General features: G+C 40.4%; 1 protein-coding gene across 2 annotated transcripts in view; it reads right to left on the bottom strand.

Moving 5' to 3' along the window:
• KLHL14 (kelch like family member 14) overlaps positions 1-21,897 on the bottom strand; it is a 62,689-nt gene that overhangs the window by 29,185 nt on the left and 11,607 nt on the right. For both annotated transcript variants that reach the window (XM_083747791.1, XM_083747790.1), the window contains one exon: positions 12,611-12,732. In XM_083747791.1, coding sequence (XP_083603917.1) covers positions 12,611-12,732 — 122 coding nt within the window. The remainder of the gene's footprint in view (positions 1-12,610; positions 12,733-21,897) is intronic.

The following is a 21,897-nucleotide window of genomic DNA, read 5'->3' as shown; positions in this document are numbered from 1 at the left end:
ACCAAGAACTGACTTAGTTGGTCTTTAAGGTGCTACTGGAAGAAAATTTTTTTGTTGTTTAGTCATTTAGTCATGTCCGACTCTTCATGACCCCATGGACCAGAACACACCAGGCACTCCTGCCTTCCATTGCCTCCTGCAGCTTGGTCAAACACACATTTGTAGCTTCGAGAACACTGTCCAGCCATCTCGTCCTCTGTCATCCCCTTCTCCTTGTGCCCTCAATCTTTCCCAACATCAGGGTCTTTACCAGGGAGTCTTCTCTTCTCATGAGGTGACCAAAGTATTGGAGCCTTAGCTTCCGGATCTGTCCTTCCAGTGAGCACTCTCTGATTACCAGATGCTGAATGGAAATCTACCAAAAACTGAATATGTATTACTTTGTTGATTGACTCCTCACTTTCATGGATTAGAGTTTCCCCAGATTACATGGATGTGTTGCAGCAATCAATTACCGGTAAATGTGGAGGATGTCTTCGGTACAGCAATGTACTTTAAGTTCATTGGTCCTTCTTTGGTAATTTTCTTTGTTGCTCCAGATACATCTGATATCGGAAACAAGAGAAAACTTATATGCCCGTAGACTTGACACCTTAACACTGGAGGATAATATCTGATATCAGAGCTTCTGAGAATTCCATCTTCAAGTATTCTGTAACTGCCACCTTGGCTATAGCATGATTTTGATTCACACCAGAGCAACAGAAGAAAGCAGAAACTGAAACATATTGCTATAAAAGAGTCATCTGTTTTATTAAGTAAATTTATTTATTTACTTAACAAGGTTCATATATCTTTTATCACAAAAACCTCGAAGAAGATAATATACAACTATAAATAAATAGCTATGTGAAAATACCAATAAATATTGAACACAAATATAAAATAAACCTGTGCACGCTATCTGTGACAGTTCCTTGCAAATAATTCCCTATATCCCTAGAAGTGTTACATAATAATTTTAGCAATTATCACCAATTTTGTCCCCATTTAACATAGATTTAAACTCTGATTCTCACTGATTGTAATGATTGCATTTCATTACCATTCAACTCCCACCTTACAATTTTCTCCTTTATATATCTACCTACTAAGAATTCACTTCCCGCATCTAACAACATGGGTTTGGGTCCTTGAAAATGTGTGTTATAATGCATTTATGACATAAATTTAAGGTGCCACAAGACACATTGATTGTTTTTACTGCAAGAGATTGGCATGCTATCCCTCTGGATTTATTTTAAAGTGAGATAGTGATGACTTACAAAAATGCTACCCCATACATAATGTATTTCCAATCTTGCATCCTGTGCAGTTTGCTTCTCAAAAGAATATGGTTCCCAAGTTTATTTATGGCAGGAATTCCTACCTTTAACTGCAGTATGACAAGCAGAAATTCAACAGGTGACAATTTCCGCTTCATTGCACTTCCATGCTCAGAAATGTTTCTCTGGTACAATTTTTCCCTGTCATGCAGCTATTAAAGACTCAAGAGCCCTGCCAGAAAAAGATAGCAATCCCAGGTGGCTGCTATGGTATTTACATTATGCTGGAAATTCCTCAACAGGAAACAGCAAAATATAGTTGTTATACTACTACTAACTACTCCTCCGGATATACTCCTCTATATGCCGATTTTTCCCGCTTAGCTTTATCAGCCCATTTGCAGCTAGGATATCACCTAGTTTTGACCCTGCCTTGCTTGCATCAATCCTTTCAGCAGTTTAACTTGCCTTCCCAGCACTGAATCACTGACTCATTTTCTTACATTATACTGTACTAGATTTGTTCACTGGCTTTGACTCACTCTTGGTCATTTCTCCACAATGATCCTGGTCACAATCTTTTAAGGTAAAACTAGACAGCAGCAGATAAGTGTTTCATTCATTTGGTCTGTATGAAGCCTTAGTCTACATTAGTCCCATTACATGTTCACTGAACACATGAGAGTTGAGTGAGATCATGCCAGTAAGCCATGATCCTGGTGGTGTATGCTCAGCTTCAGTGAGAACAGCCCCTATGCATGTAGGGTAAACATGTATAGGACTTCTCCATATAAAGAGAAATCCTCAGCCAATCAGGATTCCCTTTATGTAGAAGAGTCCCTACAGGGATTTCAGATATGGTATTATAAGGAAGAAACAACTGTAATTACCAAGATGTGTTAAATCTCTGTACACATATCACTCTGTTCTGTACCACCCTATTCTGCCTTGGTATTCCACACCTGGAATACTAAAATATCAAATCTATCCACAGAAAATGGGCAGTTTTCTGATTTCACGAAGAGCAATTTTTAAAGAATATCTTGAACTTTAGAGTTTTTGAGGTGTAAAGGTGACTTTTATTTGCATGTGCTAGAAAGCATGCAGAGATTCTGTTAAGGAACACAGAAAGCTGGGAAAATCAGAAAGAAATGAAGCTACAAGATGACCAAAGGCTGAGCATTATGACGTAAGTGCTAAATAGGTGCATTGTAACAGGGTACACAGAAGATATTGAACAAGTGGAACAGCCCATAACAAAAACTGCATTAGTTTGTGTTTGGAGTATCTTCATCTGCTCTTGGATATATCCAGGGAATAACTGAGGGTAGAAGAGCGCTGCTGACATCATGTCTTACCTATCTAGCAACCATGTGACTCCCAAGTCTCTGCTACCATCTTGCAATGCTCTCCAAGAAGGACACCTGGTTCCACTTCCCCATTCAGTCCCTGCCAATGAATTTGCTCATTAATAAGCACACTAGCCTTCAGCATCCTAAAAAGAAGAAGAAGAGTAGAAGAAGAGTTTGGATTTGATATCCCGCCTTTCACGCCCTTTAAGGAGTCTCAAAGCGGCTAACATTCTCCTTTCCCTTCCTCCCCCACAACAAACACTCTGTGAGGTGAGTGGGGCTGAGAGACTTCAAAGAAGTGTGACTAGCCCAAGGTCACCCAGCAGCTGCATGTGGAGGAGCGGAGACGCGAACCCGGTTCCCCAGATTACGAGTCTACTGCTCTTCACCACTACACCACACTGGCTCTCAAAAAAACAGCAGAGACATCACTTTGCCAGCAAAGGCCCGTATAGTTAAAGCTATGGTTTTCCCAGTAGTGATGTATGGAAGTGAGAGCTGGACCATAAAGAAGGCTGATTGCCGAAGAATTGATGCTTTTGAGTTATGGTGCTGGAGGAGACTCTTGAGAGTCCCATGGACTGCAAGAAGATCAAACCTATCCATTCTTGAGGAAATCAGCCCTGAGTGCTCACTGGAAGGACAGATCCTGAAGCTGAGGCTCCAATACTTTGGCCACCTCATGAGAAGAGAAGACTCCCTGGAAAAGACCCTGATGTTGGGAAAGTTTGAGGGCACAAGGAGAAGGGGATGACAGAGGACGAGATGGTTGGACAGTGTTCTTGAAGCTACCAGCATGAGTTTGACCAAACTGTGGGAGGCAGTGGAAGACAGGAGTGCCTGGTGTCCATGGGGTCACAAAGAGTCAGACACGACTAAATGACTAAACAACAACAATAACAAGCCTTCAATTTGACCTAGCAGCATAGGCCATTCCATTACTCTAGTAATTGCTTTTTTGTGTGTACTGCAAATGAACAGAGTTTTCCAAACAAGGAAAGACAGTTTGCCTCTTCCTTTCCTGAAAAAAGCAATGAGAGGAAATGGTCACAGAAAATTAACACAGCACATATATCTTGGGAAGTTTTGTTCGTGCAAGGAAATCAGAACATGAGGAAACCCCAATCCAAGATATTAAAACATGTTCAGCTAAATAACAGAGGTATAAAAACAGCATCCATTAATATTATCAACCAACAAAACACATTTAGAGAAAGCTCTGATTGTTATTGAAAGATATTTCAAATGGGAAACATAAAATTTCAATCACAAATGCCACTGATGTAGTGACAATCTGCTGGATTTCCATTCTTCCTTAGAACTTTTCTCTCTCATTCTTAGATATGCAGCCATGCATCATTAATAGGAATGCAGCCATACATCATGCTTGCCACAGGCATTGTATAACTAAACTCCACCATAACACACACGCTCTTGCTGCCCTCTTTTCTTTCAGAAACACCCCTGCCATTTTTATGTGAAATGTAAGCCCATGAGTTTTGAAAATTGGCTTGATTTTCTAATCAATCTTACATTTGCACTTTTATTGTAATTTGATCCCTTCATCTAATTTTAGCTATATTTGTCTTTTGGCTTTCTGGTTTGTTGGACCAGGTTAAAAGGAACGCAAGGCAGACTTGGCGCCCTCAATAAAGGATGGTGAGAAAGAATGGGGGGTAATCAGGCTCTATGCTTCTGTCTCTTTTTTGTACTTTTATTTATTTTATCAATATTTTATTCCAGGGAGAGGCCATAGCTCAGAGGTAGGGCACATATTTCCTGCCCAAAAGCTCATAGGTTTGATGCCTGACATGTCTAGGTAAGGCTGGAAATATCCACTGTCTGAAACCCTGGAGAGCTGCTGTCAGCCAGTGTAGACAATACTAAGATAGATGGACATTATGCTCATTTAGGTCAGTGCCTGAAACTTCAAAAGAAGCTGCCTCTTTACGGGGGGATTATGTCAACTGGCTCTGGGCTGGTGCTTAATAGGCATTTTTGTTATTTTTCAATTAGAAAGGGCTTATATTAGACCTCATCATTTTTTTACTGAATTGTGTTTCTGCACAATGAGCCATAGAATCATAGAACTGCAGAGGTTGAAGGGACCCTGAGGGTCATCTAGTCCAACCCCCTGCAATGCAAAAATCTCAACACGCGGACTCCCATCCAATTTGAAACCATACTATTTGGAAATGTGCTAACACGTTTATTATTATTATTGCTGGCCATGATATGCTTTTGTGTCTTTTTTGATATTATTTTGTTGCTTTCATTTGTTAATGGTTTGGTATTGTTATGAACTGCTTTGAGCTAAACTTTGTTGCTGGAAAAGTGTCATACAAATATTAAATGAAACCAATGGCCCTGGTAACAGGCAGCTGTCTAAGTTCCTATTTGTTTTGCCATTGTCTATGCATTTTTATTACAATGTGAGCTGTTTTTGATACTTTCTGAGGCAGACATGGTGGATAAGCTTTTAAAAACAACAGTTACACAAAGACAGACTGATGTAAATACTGCATTTCTAAGTACAACAATTGCATGTTCTAGGGGAGTCATTAGTTCTTCAGATATCCAAAGCCTTCATTAAAGCTGTCTAGCACACAGTGTTGAGGCTGCTGCTTTAGTAATGTGCCAGTGCTTGCTCAAGCTTTACAATGCAGGGCTGAGACCAACCTTAACACAGCACTGAATCAGAAGCCCTGGTGCTTGCAACTGCTGAGTGAATAAAGTGAGATGCAGAGAATTTATTGGGGCCACTGAGAATTGTTCATCAAATTAAATTTGGGTGTCAAAATGTGTATAGTTTGTGCACAACTATGATAAATGAAAACTGTCAATCTTCAAACAGTATAATGGGGACATATCAAGAGATTATTCACCCCAATTTCCTCCTTTGTCCCTATTATTCTATGACTAATCAAAGCAATTTGCTGTGCCTTTTTAACACTAATTTTGAGCAAATGCCTAAAGGATTCATTGGCTCTGTCTCATGTTCAGGAACAGAAATGGCAAAGTATTCAGGAGCTGAAAAACGCACCCGCATGACAGAAAAGCGGCAAGGAGCGACAAACCAGCAACCCCAATTTAAATACTCTCTTTAAAGAGGTAGTATTACAGTGGTACCTTGGGTTAAGTACTTAATTCGTTCCGGAGGTCCGTTCTTAACCTGAAACTGTTCTTAACCTGAAGACCACTTTAGCTAATGGGGCCTCCCGCTGCTGCCGTGCCGCTGCCACACGATTTCTGTCTCATCCTGAAGCAAAGTTCTTAACCCGAGGTACTATTTCTGGATTAGCGGAGTCTGTAACCTGAAGTGTATGTAACCTGAAGCGTATGTAACCCGAGGTACCACTGTATAATGCATTTATGCATTTATTTTTTAAAAATCAAATGCATATTTTAAACCCTTGTCTCATCTAGATGACTGAAAGGAAATGAAGGAGGGGTGTTGGGTTTATATAATTCATGTGATCCTTGCCTATTTTATAATGTGTAATTTTAAATGTATAAATTTACATGCTGTTTCCATATATGCTATAATGCAAACTATCCCTCTGGGGGATGGGCAAGAAATGTACAGGCTACTCCTCATGCATGCAGGGGGTTACATTCCGAGGCATCACACATTTATGTGAAATCATATATGTTGGGACCACCACTGAACCCTATAAACTTCTGGAAACTCTTGAAAAACCCTTTTAAAAAATCAGCAGCAGTCCTGGGATTGCAGTTGCAAAAGCTTGTGGGATTGTTAGATGCTGTTTTCATGCCACATTCACTCTTTTTTGGGGGGAGGGCATTTTTGCCCCTTTAAGTGCCACTTCCAGATTGATGGCGATGCACGTGTCTCAAACCCGTGTAAATGGGGAATTGCCTGTAAATCATTAATCAAGATGTTTCTCTTCCTTAATTTAATACTAGTATTTTGTAAGCTTTGGCTCGACCTTGCGTTTGGCACCGCCTACCAAAGTGTTCAGTCCAGCCCAGCTTCATGCAGCCTCACAGTTTAGGGGAGTTAGAACAATAAAACAATGAGATAAAACAATAAATTAAAACAACAAAATGAAGCAATAAAAGGAGTTAAGAAGTAAAATGGAAGAGGGGATGAAAACAAGTGCTAAGGGTTGGTTATAGAGCAGAAACCTGCCTTAGAGTTGGCCTTAGAGCTCAAAACCCTGCTTCAAGCATTCGGTGGCCATCTTCCTCCCAATAAATTAACAAAAGATTAACTGACTTGATAAACAACACCTTCTAAACCCTATTCAGGTGTCTCCATGCAATCTCAACATGCACTTCAAAAGAATCTACGCTGCTTGGGATAAAACTAGCAAGAGTCCATTTCCCCCCACTGCACAGAATTAGATTGCTCCCCAATCTTGCATTAGGGAAGCATGACATTGCACCAGCAAGGATGTGGCAATATCCTTTTGCCTGTGGGATGATGGCAGTATGAGGGAAAACCTGGGTGACTGGGAGCTTGATGAATGAGAATGTTGGCTTAGTTCATTCCTTGGCAAATGTGGCTAGAGTCTTGGTGTAAAATTCAATCTCCTTTGTAGCCACTAATTATATTATACAGGTGATGTTATTAAAGAAACACCAGTAATAAAACTAACAACCAGTAATGACATCTTCTTTTCAACAGTATGCAAGAAATTGCATACTAGCAAGAAATCTAATTCCAATTGGATTCATTTTTTTAAGCCCATTAAGATTTTTTTTTTTAAAAAAAACAACTCAGTGATATCAGGATAGAACAGCATGTGTTTTAGCCCTGGTTCATCCTCATCTTCTTAACCAGTACAACAAGACAAAAGCATTAAAGTAAAATTAATCATGTCAAAAGATTTTAGCAAAAACAAGTGAGACCATGCAGAAAGCATCGCTTTGTCTAGGGTGAAGTCTCGCTCTGATTAAAAACATATAATGCAAGTAAAAGTAATACATCATTGCCTTAGTGTTAGGGAAATTTTTGGAAGAACTCCACAACCAGAAATATAAGAAATCTATATATTCTTTATCTCTTGCAGGTTTATTTCTAACAAGTGAAGCAACACTGTTCATTAAAATTCAGCCTGATATTTTTAAAAAAGGACTGAACAAAAACATTGCCGTAAATATTACATAATCTGACTACAATATAAACAGCAGTCTCTGCTTTTCATTTGACTGATGTGTAAAAACTCCAGTGTTAAGCAGATTCCAAACTCAATTTAAAGTATAATGAGAGTATTTATAGTGATAAAGTCACAGTCAACAATGCAAAGCTTTTGCTGCTACTCTGAACCACCCAATTTTGCTATATGTCGCAGATAATACTCGTTTATTTTAAATGCATGTTTTGTGCAGGCCCTGTGTTTGAGAACAATGGGTGAGTCAGCAAAGAAGCTTTTTTCTGCATTTAGCATTTTCACTTAACTTGCAGAACACAAATGAGATAAAAACACTTGTTCAAAATAAGATATATTTGCTTGCACCCTTCAGTCTCCTTTTCCTTTGTTTCCAGATATCCTATGAAAAATACAATCATTTAAAAGTACCATGCATGTGCATGTGATGTTGTATTGCACACAAAAATCTCAATTCCTTTGAATCTTTCTCCCCTTCCAATATGTCATTTAAAACTGGAAGCAGCACCATGCTTCTTCCTCTGGTTCCATGACTAAGATTGGGAGGGGCCATATCTCAGTAGATTTGATTGCAGAAGGTCCTAAGTTCAGTCACTGGCCTCTACAGGTAGGCGTAAGATTGCTGTCTGAAACCCTGGAGAACCACTGTGTGTCGCAGAAGACAGTACAGAGCTAAATTGACTAATCATCTGGCTTCATATGTTTCTATATGTGCTCTGTACTTCTAAGACAGTGCTTCTCAAGCTAGCTGATATGGTGGAACTGCATTCCCTCCCTCAATGTTCTAAGTCAAGGTACCATATTTAGTTCCTGAAGTATCCCACCCAACCTGGGCTGTGGTGGAGCTGCAGGGGACTGCATCCTATGGCTCATGGACCAGCACCAGTCTGTGGACGACCACACTGAGTACTGCTGTTCCAAGAAAAGTGCAATTATTTCTGTTAATAGAAATACTTGAGGGATGTTGTGTATCCAACAGTAAGTATAGACGATAACAATAACCTTGGTTAGCATATATTAAAAAAATCAAACCAGGCAAAGCAATAACTTTTCCTTGCAGAGCTACCATGCACAACATACACACTAAGCCTGCAGCTGTCTTCATAGTTCTGGCTAGGCCATTTCTTATGGAGACCAGCATTTATGATTTGTTTAACTATTCTACAAAATAAATCAACTGATGCAGCCAGATATTGCTTTTCCTCTTAGAAATGGGAAAAAAGATATAGGAAGGATGCACCTCCCCACTCATCCAAAATCTCACATCTGATTCTTTATTTGATCATGTCTCCAAGATCCATAGTTCCAATATAACATTTTCCTTAGACCTATGAGAACATCAAAGCATTCATCCAATTATGCTTATGGCTTCTCTTTCACTACTGTCCAGTTCTACAGATGCCAAGATGAAGCAGCATAAAGAAGATATGGAAATCAAGGAAACTCTCACAGGCACCAATACCCATAGCACTGAAGAAAAGCTGGGAATGTTCACACAGGCCAAACACCTACATGCCCCAAGGACAAAAGGGCTTCCAGTAGCCCCAGCCTCTTTCTTTCCCTTCCTAGGAAGAATGCCTTTGGGCTCACTTGAGGCTGGATACATTCTGTGGAAATAGAAATAAAAATCAGGAGTGGTGGGGCAGGCATGGTGGGCACCACTGGGGGTGTTTAGGAGACTACAGTGCCCACAAATGCCGCAGAAGGGATCCCAGATGCAAAGGGATCCCTCTGGAAGCAATTTGCTGGGTGGGCCAAAGGCGCTACAGTTGCTTCCTGGCAAGTGGGCTACTGTTGCTTACCAGGAGGGAAGGGGTGAGTCAGTGCTATGGGTATTGGTGCCTGTGAGAGTGGTGGTGAGGTTGGCATGGTATCTGGCTTCAATGGTGCATTTGCACGATGCAGACCACTGTGCCCCTTTGCCCTCTCTGTCCCAGTAAGCAACCGTGACCCGTCTGCCAGGAAGCTACATAGTGTAGTGGCTCTGCTCCACCCAGCGAGCTGCTTCTTGATGCCCCATAATTTATGTGTTCACTTGCTTGCCACAATGACACTGATAATGATCTGATAGAGACGCTATAGATAACATCCAGGAGGCCTGGATCCTGGAGACCTCAAAACATCCCTACAGACAGAATGATTTCAGAGGTGCTCCACAAACTGTAGCCTCTGTAGTGGCATGTTCTGTATCCATTAGCACCGTTTCCTAGGATACAGTTACAAAAGCAACTTTATAATGGGTTCTAAAACAATGGCCTCAGAAAGCATGTTAGCAACCTATTCGTGTGGTGAAAATCACATCACCTGAGTGTGTTCTTCCCTTTGGTGTCATGAGAAAACATAGTCTTTTAGAGTAAGTACATTAATTAAAAGTGAATTAGTTTAAATATTTTATTATATGTTTTTCTTCAGCTGCTTTTTATATTTTTCTTCTACCTAATGTTACTGAGCTGGGTTATTACAGTGTGATTTAAGAAGTCCTTTAGCGCATATCTGGGGGTGGGGAGAAAGGGTTTTAAAAACTGATTATCAAAGTTTTCTCTGGCCGTGTCTAAGTGAAGCCGTCTCATCTTCCCTCCAATATACAAGCTGCAGAAAGCTTACAGAATATTGATTGATTCTGTGGCAACCTTATCTCCCCACTTCCAAAATGCTCTTAACAGCAACTTCCAGGCTATGTTTAGTCTTTCTTATTTGCCATTCAGAGCCACCTTGGTGAAGAGTCCTACAACCAACACCAGAGGCTACTAGTGTCAGAAGTGACCAAAGCAGTAAGTTTTGCTAAAGATATTACATCAATATTCTGGTTTGGTGCTTTATTTTCCTTTGATTGTGCATACCCAGTGCTAGCCACCAACACACCTGCCTAGTCAGTTATAATTCTTCATATAGCATATATAGAGGGGAAACAACAGTTGAGTGGTTTTGGGAGACTCCTGTCTGGAAGCACCAAATACTTTTCCTACATTGTATGAGACCAGTGAATTAAAAGTGACAGTCAAGTCTTTAAAAGCAGTAAGTATGCATTTGATAAATATTTCATCTGGTGCTGCATTGCAAGTGAGATTCCTGATGTACATATTCCACAGTGAGTTCTCTTTCATTTGCTCCTGCCTGAGAACAACTCTACTGTACAATCAATCTCAGAAGCGCAATCTCAGAAGCAAACTGAGTCTTTTTTCAGACTAATATTTTGCTGTGTATAATTAATTTTTCTTTTTTTAAAAGAAAGATCTTCCAATGTAAACATACTATGTATACTCTGATATACTTTCTTTTTACAGATGAAATTCAATTGGTGGTACATCTTGTGTAAGTGAAACACAGCAATTCTTGTAAACCTGAAAGCTATGACACCTTATTTGGTTGTTGTTTAAATCTCTTTTTTTAAACAACTACGGAGGGAAGGAAGGAAGGAAAGTATAAACACATACAAAATATATTGTATATATACAAATGAGGATAATAGTGGTGTAGAACAATATATTTTGCTAAATGCACATTTTCACTCTATGAGAACCTGCATCTGCCAAAAATGCCCTCTTCAGTACTAAGAGAAATCTTTGAATCTGGTCATCCCAAGGGGAGGCAAAAAAATGGAAGCCAGTAGTAATATATGTATACACACATATACAGCTGTGTCCAGTGTTGCAGTTTGAAACTACACTTGAGTCCTGAGAAAAGTGATATAATTTCCTAAGATACTAAGGAACATGAGATGGGTCACTAAGGTGTCATGGGCACAATTAGGACCTTTGAGCACTGGCAGTAGCTGGAGCTATTGTACCAGTGCTGTTCCCTGCGTAGTATATCTCTCCCCTGCCCCCCCCCCCCCGTACATGCCAAACTTGTGTTTGCTCCACTGCAGGTAAAGTGGCCTCATAGGATCAGGCTGCCTGGGAAACAGCATTTCTGTTATAAAATCTAAGTTTCACAAGTTGTCCGGCCTTTAAAGTATGGCTTTGATTTATGGATCAGAATTGCTCGTTTATAATTTTATCTGAACAGCTTTAGGCAATTCTGACAGTTAAAAATGTAGTTTTATTGACCAGTGCAGCTAGTCTGCCCACAAGGGGACCAGTAAATACACAGCCTACTGCACCAGGAAAAAACACTATTATTTGATTCCATGACCACGTTAGATTGGAAATTGTAACCACTATAACAATAAGTTCCAAAGCTTAAGACAAAATGCTTGCTGTAAAACATAGTTGCCGTTGAGAAAGAAGGTGACAGATCTGGATAGAAAACCTGCCAGTACAGTTTACCGAAGCTGACCCGTACCACTGATACCTGGCTGTGTCAGTAAGAGCTGTGGAAGACCGCAACGGGAGGGAAGGGGAAATTCTCTATGACATGAGTGGTGTAAAAGGGTATGCAGTACAATGCAATATGCCATGAGCTCTAAAGTATAATATAAATAGGACACAATCCAATTAGAAAGCTAGGAATTTCCAAGTCGCATCAGTTTCCATGTGAGTGATCTAGGCATGTTTTGAACTTTTCTACTTAAATTAGTGGCACTTGGTCTTAACTGGCTGGATTGTGTCCACAGCATATACCGGTAATATACACTGTAATAAAAGGCAAAGGTACCTAGAGGAGGAGGCAGGTTTATTTAAGAAAGCCTTGCTAGTTTTCACTATAAGCGTACTAAAATGATTTTAAGACAGATTTAATTTAGGCTTGTTCTGTTGTACAGGTACTATCTCCTACAATCTCAATTTACTCTTCCATTGTGAAACCTGTGTAATATATAAACAAATCTCTGTAGGGAAGCAAATCAATAAAGTGTCTAATTTGATTAACCAGGTTTTAAAATTCATCAAGGTAATTCAACGTAAAGTAAACTGCTTACTTGTCAGTATTTTCCATGTCTTCTTTTCATCATCATAATACTGAACCAAATTGCTGGGTAGCCGGTCAGGTCCAGGGGGCAGTCCACCAACCAACAAAAGCATTTTCTTGTTGGAGCGAATTCTTCACCCAAAAGAGAGAGAAGATGAATAACCACATTATTGGAGAATATTTTTAGTAGCAACAAAATCATAACCATCATAGGACTGTTCACTGCTTGTAGTTTTCTATTCACTTTTTTTTGTTTCCTTTCCCTATCATGTCTCAACAACTTTTTGAATCAAGCAGAAAAAAATAATAAGAAAAGCTGCATAGCCCTCTACTTGTGGGATAATAAGTTTCCTTTATGCAATTTGTTAAAGGTTTATTCTAGAATGACCTTTTTCTCATATTATCCCTTTAAATCATCACTCTTTACAGTTGAATACACATGAAATGCTCTGGAGTTGTACTAAGGTTAAACATTAAAGTTGCATGTCAAAAATCGTATTAGTCAAAATCATTATTATAAAGCCATTCTGCACCCAAAGAACCTTGAAAAAAATTAAGGCTATGCAGAGAGATTCTGAACCAATTCTTTAATCACACACTGAAACTTAGATTCCAACACTTCTGGCACAATTAGTAGCACTGTGCTAACAGGTACAGGCTGAACTCTACTTACTTACAAAACCCTTTTTTTATTTTGTTTAATTTAGCCCTACATTGCCTCCTCCCCCTGCACAGCCCCTCCTTTCTCTGCTCTCCCTCTGAGCACCACTGGCTATAGCAACACCAATTGGTAAAATGAGACTGTGATGTTGTTGTGAGCCTCCCCAGAGTGGAGCCCTGCCAATGCTTGCCACTGATCCAGCGGCATGAACCTGCTCAAGTGTGCAAAGTCACTCTAATTCCCTCCCTCTGTTTTTCTACCTTCTCCCCCAGGGGGCAGCCACTGAAAAGAGTGACTACCCACCCATCAAGAGCTGGCAATTCGCTGCTATTAACCGTGACCGTGATTCCCAATCTGCCTGGCAGTTCTTAAGAACAAGACTGCAACGTCTCATATGCAGTAAAAGCTGTAATATGCACCCTGGCCTCCATCGCTATACCTGATGAATGCACGTTTCTTTGTAACACTAATGGCTTTAACACAATTTCAAGAGAAAAGGGGAGAGGAGACCTAGACCCCTAGATGAGTACTGATGCTTTAATAGTCACTTTACATATAATTGAACATCTATCAGTTACAGAAGCCTGGAAAAGTGATAAAATTCTAAATAGGGAACCATGGTAAGGCAATTCATTCTACTGTGATGTGAAATTTTAACTATATGCACATGCTATGGACGTATGTTATGTGCCTGATGCAACGTCTCACTGCAGGGTTGCTGACCTACTTGGTTACCCTGCAATCTTTATTGCATTAATCAATGGTTCTGGAAAGCAAAACAGGACTTGTTTCCATTAACCGGTTTGAATTATTACTGAACCATTTTAGGTACATTAAAAAAGAGGGCAACACTTCTGATGCTGAGATACTCTGTTAATAAAAAAGTACTTCAGTAAAGGGAGCTTTATCACTAATGTCCACACACTGCATTCTTAACAACTACTACTACTACTACTACTACTACTACTACTAAAGCCTGCATATGTTTGACCAACTAATTATATTAGCATGGTGCTCTAATGGAAACATTCGTAGAAAATGAACTCAGTTTCAGTTTAGAATTCTGTCTGTATAGCCTTATTATCTTAATTAAGATATTGAAGGTGCAATCCTATTCAAGTCTACTCAGAGGTAAGCACCACTTAGTTCAATGGGACTTCAGATGTGTGTGTACAGCAGATGTAAGGAACCTGTGGCACTCCAAATCTTGCTGAAATTGGCCATGCTTGCTGGTGGGAATTGTAGTTCAACAACTTCTGGAGGGCCAAAGGTACTACACACTTGGTGTATAGGATTGGACCACAAAGATTACAATTACAACAAACTAAGGCTGCAATCCTAAATGCACTTACTTGCACCCTCCTTCATAAGATTATACAACTCTTTATTATAACACCACAATTCAGTGCTATTCTAATGTGCACATTACAGAACATACACAGCTCACCTCCTGTGCTTGGGTTTTATCTCTAACCTAGCGAATCAGAAGCAGATGGCCACACAATGTGGAAGTCATAGGCCAGATGTTATGCCAAAGCTAAGCCCACAGGACCTCCAGTTCTTGTTCAGGCTACCTGTGCTACTTGTGACTAGCGGTGGGCAAACACCTCTGGTCAGAATTGGGCTCTTAAAAAACACCTCAAGTTTCTCTCAAACTCAGAAAATAGCTTGGTTCTTTCCAACCCAGTTCTGAGTTTGTTTTGGACTTGGCTGCACCCTGATGATGATGCTGGAGCATGGCAGGATGTGATCCATTTACACAGGGCTGTCTTTAGCAGATGCGGTACCAGGGTGCAAATATCTGCCCAGCACCCCCAAATTATCACAGATAGTGTTGGGGTGGCTGTAGCTGTGCACTGCCAGCCATTGGGGGGGGGGACTCTCCCCCATGCCGCTGTGGGAGAGCAATCCCCACAGAGGCTTGGGAAGGAAGCTGTGTGCCTGCCAGCCATATGGTTGGTGGGGCTCAGCTTCCATCCTAAGCCTCTGCAGGGATCACTCTCCTCCTGAGGAGGTTTGGGAGTGAAGCTGCGCTCTCCTCCCACAGAGGCTTGGGAGGGGCACAACTTCACTCCCAAGCCTCTGTGAGGATCGCTCTCCTACCGAGGAGGCTTGGGAGCCTTATGGCTGGCGGGGCACAGCTGGCGGGTGTGCAGAGAAAGGGGAGGCTGCTGGCAAAGCCGCACAGCTCCTCCACTTGCTGGGGCATCCCTGAGAGGCCGGCACCGTGGCGCGACACACCACTAAGCCCTAAGGGGAAGACGGCTCTGCATTTACACACCAGCTTCATCCCTCACATTTGCCTTTTATGTTGCTCTAGTGGCAGCAGCGATGGCAGGGGAAAGGTGGGAGCTTTTTCTTCCCTTCTCTAATACTTTGCATGTTACTTAAGGTTCAGTGCCAGACACACAGGAATGTGGTTTTCCAGCACTAATGACATGGGAAATGACATTTTGCAGCACTTCTTGTCTCTAGTACACAGGCATAGCTGCATGCCAGGCATCGGTGAGGAGAGCAGGGAAGAAAGGGCTCGCTTCCCATGCTCTTGGTGCCTCACCAAAGCAACAACAAAGGAAAGGGAATGGGAGGAGACTTGGAGGTGTGGGTGAGTGGGAAGAAAGAGTGGGAGAAAAGCTTAACTTACTTTCTGGCTCAGAATTTTACCCAAGTTACAGAACTTTTAGGGTTGTAATGCTTGCTTCACATTGAACAGTATCACGTATCTGTTCTAAACTGTGCTCAGATAATGCTTGGAACGATCACTACTTGTTTTTGTCCCCCTCCCTCATTTTCAAAATTTTATTAATATGACATGACAGTATGTAGCAAAAACCATTATACATCAAACAATCACTATTTGTGACATTTGTGCCGCAGGTGGGCCTCTGGATAGTACATTATTCAAGGAAGGGAAACATTTCATTTACAAAAGGAGTAGCATTGAATATGAAGGAGCTTGCTGCTTAAGTGCATGTGCACATGAATCTAGAAATAGGGCTTGGTGTTAGTTTATTTGCCAATTTATATTTAGCCATCATGCCAAGACTGCCTCTTATAGTAAAAGATAGTTATTACCTGCTTTAAAAGAAATCAGACACAGAATAGCTAGCAGGCAGTAACAAAGTTAGTAAATTTAAATTTGAGATCCCTTTGACCCATGAGATCAGAATCAGTTCCACAGTCACTGTCAGCATGGACTACCTTCCGATTCATGCCTGATAGATGAAAATTTCAATAACGCTTCATTCTACCCAATCTCTCCAAAGGGGGAGTAGAATAAACCATGTTTTAATTTGAGTTAAGGATGGCTGAACACATAACAAGAGACTGAGCAACGTTAAGCCATAAGTCACCTAAGCATGGTCATCCTTAATGAGAGAGTAAATTGTTTATTCCAACCGCCTTGTGTAGCATGTTCTATTTCTATCACAATCAACTTCACTTGTACTTTAAAATTCTGAAAACCATTGCAAGTTTGGCCAATAAAGAAGCTTATTTCAATTTTTTATTAGTTTTTGCATTTCACATTCATCTAAAAAACCATCTTCAAGCCTCATAGCACTATGAAGAAACAAAAAATAGTAAAAGTTGTCTTGTCTGAGGTGCAGGATGACTGGCGACACTCTGATATGAATTACCAAATAGTGGTAACAGGTAATGTACACTTGGGCCCAAATTGTACAATGTGAACATGTAGAAACCAGAGCTGTGAATGTGTAGCCCTCTCAAAAACAAACAAACAAACAAACAAACCAAACTGCAAGTTGTGCCAGTCACCTGTTCAGTGGGGAAAAGAGAAGGTGGGTTGTTGAGACAGACCTCAGTTTCCATTGCCAAAAAACTGATTTGGTGTGATTTTCAGCTTATTTGAGGATTCTACACATGCACAGATACTGCTGGAGGAATTGCACATCCAGCATAGAATCCCTTTAAAGATGCATGCAGAAGCCTACTTCTGTACATGTTTTGCACCCCCCAAAAAAACAATATCCTGAGATTTAAAAAAAAGAAAAATGAGTAACAGAAATCAGTAAAAATGCAGCATTATTAAAAGCAATCCACAGTTAAATCCTATCAACTATTTATGGAAGGCTTTCTGCAGTTTGTGGGGCATCATAACAGAAAAGGAAATTGCTGATACCTCCCCTACAACAAAAAATAAATAGAAGACAGTTGGACACCAAAAGTGCTATAGAAATTATAACTTGAGGATGATATCCAACTAAGTCACATTCAGAGTAGACCCGCTGAATTCAGTAGACTTAAGCTGATTACATAGTAAAACAGCCCAAGCTGCAAAAGAAAAACAAACTTTTTTTCTGAATGCTGTATGGAAAATCACATGAATCCAACCTTTGAAAGGGAAACTTTGGAAGGAACTTGGAAGGGCATATTTTAAAGGTCTAACAGCCTATATTTCCATGCTGTACTTTGCTGCATATTTTGTGATTTTAAACATCTGCTGGGATTTTCTCACTACTTGTCCCCAAAGTGGATCTTGGCATCCAAGAATTCTCCTTTTATACCTAGTTTTTCCCCCTTGTACCAATAGCTTCTTCCTAACAAACTATGGTCACTAGCCAACATGGATCCATGGCTTGTTAAGGTGGAACAAACTACATTCCAGTTTGGACATAATTACAAGACAAGGCTTCATGGCTTGCTGCTCCCACTCACAGCAGGGTAGGGGTGAAGTCAAAGCAATCAGATAGTATGAACTACCATGCTGCTTGACCCTGATAAGCTATTAACTATGGATTAGTATTATGCGCAAACTAGCCATATATACCTCAGCAGTTCTAAACAGCATAGGAGTGATATAGCATCCATGCTGAAACCTCTGATGATTTCAAAATTTAGGCCCACTTCACATCTTATTAATAAGTCAGGCTAAGTCAAAACATTGTTTAGCAAGACTGTGTGAATATGTGGACTCCTAGAAATGTCTAAACCATGCTTATAATTAAGTTCTCTTTAGACTAACCACAAGCTGCAGCCAATAACAAACCTTGGTTGGAGCTCGTGTTTAGTCTGGACAGTGCTTAACCTAGGCTTGCCATACGTCAGGAAAATTCTCGACATGTCCTGGTTTTTGAGTGTAAAAATGGCACCGGGGGGAATTTTGCCGAATCAGCAAATTGTCAAGGAAAACATGGATGTATGTCAATGCGATGGAAAGAAAAAGCAGCAGAAACAGCTCCAAAAACTCAACCATTTGGGTTTGTTCCCCCAAAAAAGCTCAACAACATTGCGGCGGGTATCAGGAATTTTACTTTTTGAAATATGGCAACTCTAGCTTAACCATGAGCCTGGATTCAGATGACTTGCTAAGCCAAACCTTCTCATAACTCCACACAGAAGCAAAATAAGTGGCTTCAGATCTTCTCCATTAGCCCACACTTTTACACTAAACCAGTGTTTGAGTTAGTGAAATATGAATCAAGCTATTATATTTTAGGTCTATCTACACCTAAGACTTTTCAAGTGTACCCCTAAAGTTATAAAATATGAATGTCACGAACATGTTTACAAATATGAGCATAATATAGGTACTAGTGCCTATTCAGTGCACATTCATAAGCAAAACTGGGTTTGCCTCTGTGTAATATGTGAAATTCTCCAGAGACATGGGGGCTCTTGAATTAAATATTTCCAAATTCTGGAGATGGAAAAAATTCATCAGCATAACATAAATATTTGTTCCACTCAATTTTAATACCTGCCCAACTGTTTTTTTTTGTTTTTTTTGTGGGGGCTTGTCTTCTATGTTCACCTGTTATGTGAAGAACTTGTAAAGAAGGGATTGGATTAATGAAACAAAACAGAGAGAAATCTGCAAGAGAAAGAAGACAGCTGATGTGCAGGTCACAAAGTACAGAGCTGGAGTTCTGCTTATAAAAGAAGTCCTATTATTTTGGTTTTTCTTCAAGTTTCCCCCCCCACTTGGAGGTTTATGTGAGGATTCTAACAGCAGACAAATTAAAGGCAGTGTTCAATGCTGAAGTGGAAATCTTACAAAAATGGAAAAGGAAACAAATAGGAATAATGTGTATCTTGTTCCCAATTCTTCTTGATTTTTCTTTTATATATGTAATTACAGTGTCCTTTCCTCACTTGTTTCTTTTTCAAAAGTTAATACTTGTGTCTTAAAATTATTTCTTCTTTCACTTTGTGCAGCCACTTCCTTGGTAGCCATGCTACATTTTTCATTCACCTTTCTTTTCTTTTATGAACATGAAATAGCCAGGCCAACACAACTGATTTCACCTATTGGTTTGATTATGCTATCCTTGTTAAGTCACTTAACTGGATCCTAAGTGCTTTTGCAACATTTTAAAGTATTTTCCTTTCACGTTGCTGTATCACTGTTTCAGATAACTGATACAAACAATGCACCAACATTTGTGCTTGTTTTAAAGCAAAAGCAGCCTCAGGAGGCTGCAATTCTGAACACAGAACACAGAAACAATAAAACCTTGCTTAGCCCTTTGTCCATTGACAGTGCACACCCCGGTCCTACCCCACCCACAGCCACCATCAAATCATCCATAGAAATGATTTCCTTAGCAAGGTTCTCTTAGAAATATGATCTGGAAACTTGTTCTTGCAGACCTGGAGGTTGCACCCTTATGAATGCCATTACCTTTAAAAAAATGTTTTTGGGGAAAAGAACCATCAGCCATGTCTTTTCTTCACTGTCTTTCTGAGTCACCAGAAAGTCGCCAACAGAAAATTTGTAGCATGTAATCTTGATTTATCATTAAATATTTTGTTTAGACAAACATTAATAGATGCTTCTTTCTTTCTTTCCTGTGGGACTGCACAAGTAGGTAGGTGAATTTCATTTCTTGAACCCTTTCAAATGCATCTCTCGCACAAATACTGGAGCCAGTTTCATTTTCTTGGCCTCCACAGGCTCAGTGTATCACATTTCATTCAGGGTTTACCCCAGGCAGCATGGTGACCTACTCAGAAAGCTTTGGCAATCCTCTATCTTGAAATTGCAGCTCTAGGCACAGAAGAGTATACAAAACTCGAGCACTGGTTGGACATTCTAACTCATGTCATTACAATTACATGAAGCTAGAGTGAGGCTGTGGCTGCTCTATCACAGGCACACACACTGAGGGGCATAACTGTAGAGGAGAGGCAGGCTTCCAAAGAGTTATCCATCCCTTGTTCATCAGTGTTAGAAACTGAGATATGAAAGCTAGGAGCTAAACGGCACCTTAAACCTAGGTTATGGGCGCAAGAACGGAATGTCTAGGCACACTTTTTTATAACAAGAATTCAAAACTAAAAGTGAATGAACTGCAGCTAAAATATTATGTTCGTTTTTCACATGGTCTAGTTCTTCCTCTGCCCACCCCCTAATACTCCTAACGGGGTCTCTTCTCCAGTCTTCAGAAAGCAGTTGGAAGTGGGGAGGCAGAAAAATGTCCTCCTTTCCTTCCATCCTGCAGTTTTATTCTGAAATCTTAGGTACAGTACCATGCCCAGAGTTCAGAAACTGCTCATGCTAATGAATTTCCCTGTCGCAAAATGTGCCGAGAACAATGGGAGTTTCGAACTCTGCTTGTCATGATGTGGAACCCTGTGCAATCAGGGAACCATGTCATGGAGAGAGCCTAGACACACAGAGCTGGCTCCTCACAACAGATGTGCCCTCCCAGGGAATGGACAGCAGCAGTGTGAGGGGCTGACAGAGATGCGATGGCAGAGATGGGCCCACTCCCCAACTCTATATACTGCTAGCTAGACTTGGAAGAGTGTGCCCAACTTCACAGACATATAACAGGCTGCATTTATTCATTGTATTGCAATACACTATTTTTATTTGTTATAGCTATTTAGCTATGACTAAAATCCACAGTAAGGATTTTTACTATGGATTTTTGCTACCATATTATTACTGATATGTTGGTGTGGTAGGGGCTGTCCCCTCTGGTTCCTGGCAGTTAGTGATGAACTCTGAGTTCCAGGAGGGAGTGAAATCAGAGATTGGGTGATGCTGGTAACAAATGCCAACTCACAGAAGTTTTCTGGCCCCTCAACGTGTTATTTACTATTCATTTCATTTCTATATTTATTTATCCTGCCTTTCTTCCAACATGGAATTCCAGGTGGCATAAATGGGGGTTTCCAGACAGCCTCCCATCCAGGAGCTGACCAGACCCAGACCTGGAAATGCTTTAGCTTTAGCAAGGTGACCGAACTACGTGCCCTGAGGCTATGCTCTTGTATGTACATATGAGTCGGACAGGTAGGATGTATTATACTAACACTATTTACAGTGATGAACAATTCAAAAATTTCTTGGCAAGTTGTCTGCTGTACATTTTCCTTTTAGGCAGTTAATAGGGTTTTTTTGTTTTGTTTTTAAAAAACCCTCTCGTGAACTGGATATACAAGTTTTCACTTTCCCTATTAGTCAGATTCTTGCTGATTGTACTGTCTCACCATTACTTCAGGTTTGTACAGAAAATTCACATCACAGTGTCCTGGAGAAAACACTGTCTTTGATCGTAGTGTCTGAGGTCTGACATCATGGAGAGCTGTGCTTTAAAGAACATGAATGCTTCTCTCCTCCCTATCTGTGAAGGGAGCAAGCTGGTACGTGATCAGAAATTATGCAG

Source organism: Podarcis gaigeae (assembly GCF_964106915.1).
Source record: "Podarcis gaigeae genome assembly, chromosome: 7".
Classification (NCBI taxonomy): domain Eukaryota; kingdom Metazoa; phylum Chordata; class Lepidosauria; order Squamata; family Lacertidae; genus Podarcis; species Podarcis gaigeae.
The sequence above is the reverse complement of the archived record's forward strand: the minus strand, read 5'-3'. Positions and strand labels throughout refer to the sequence as shown.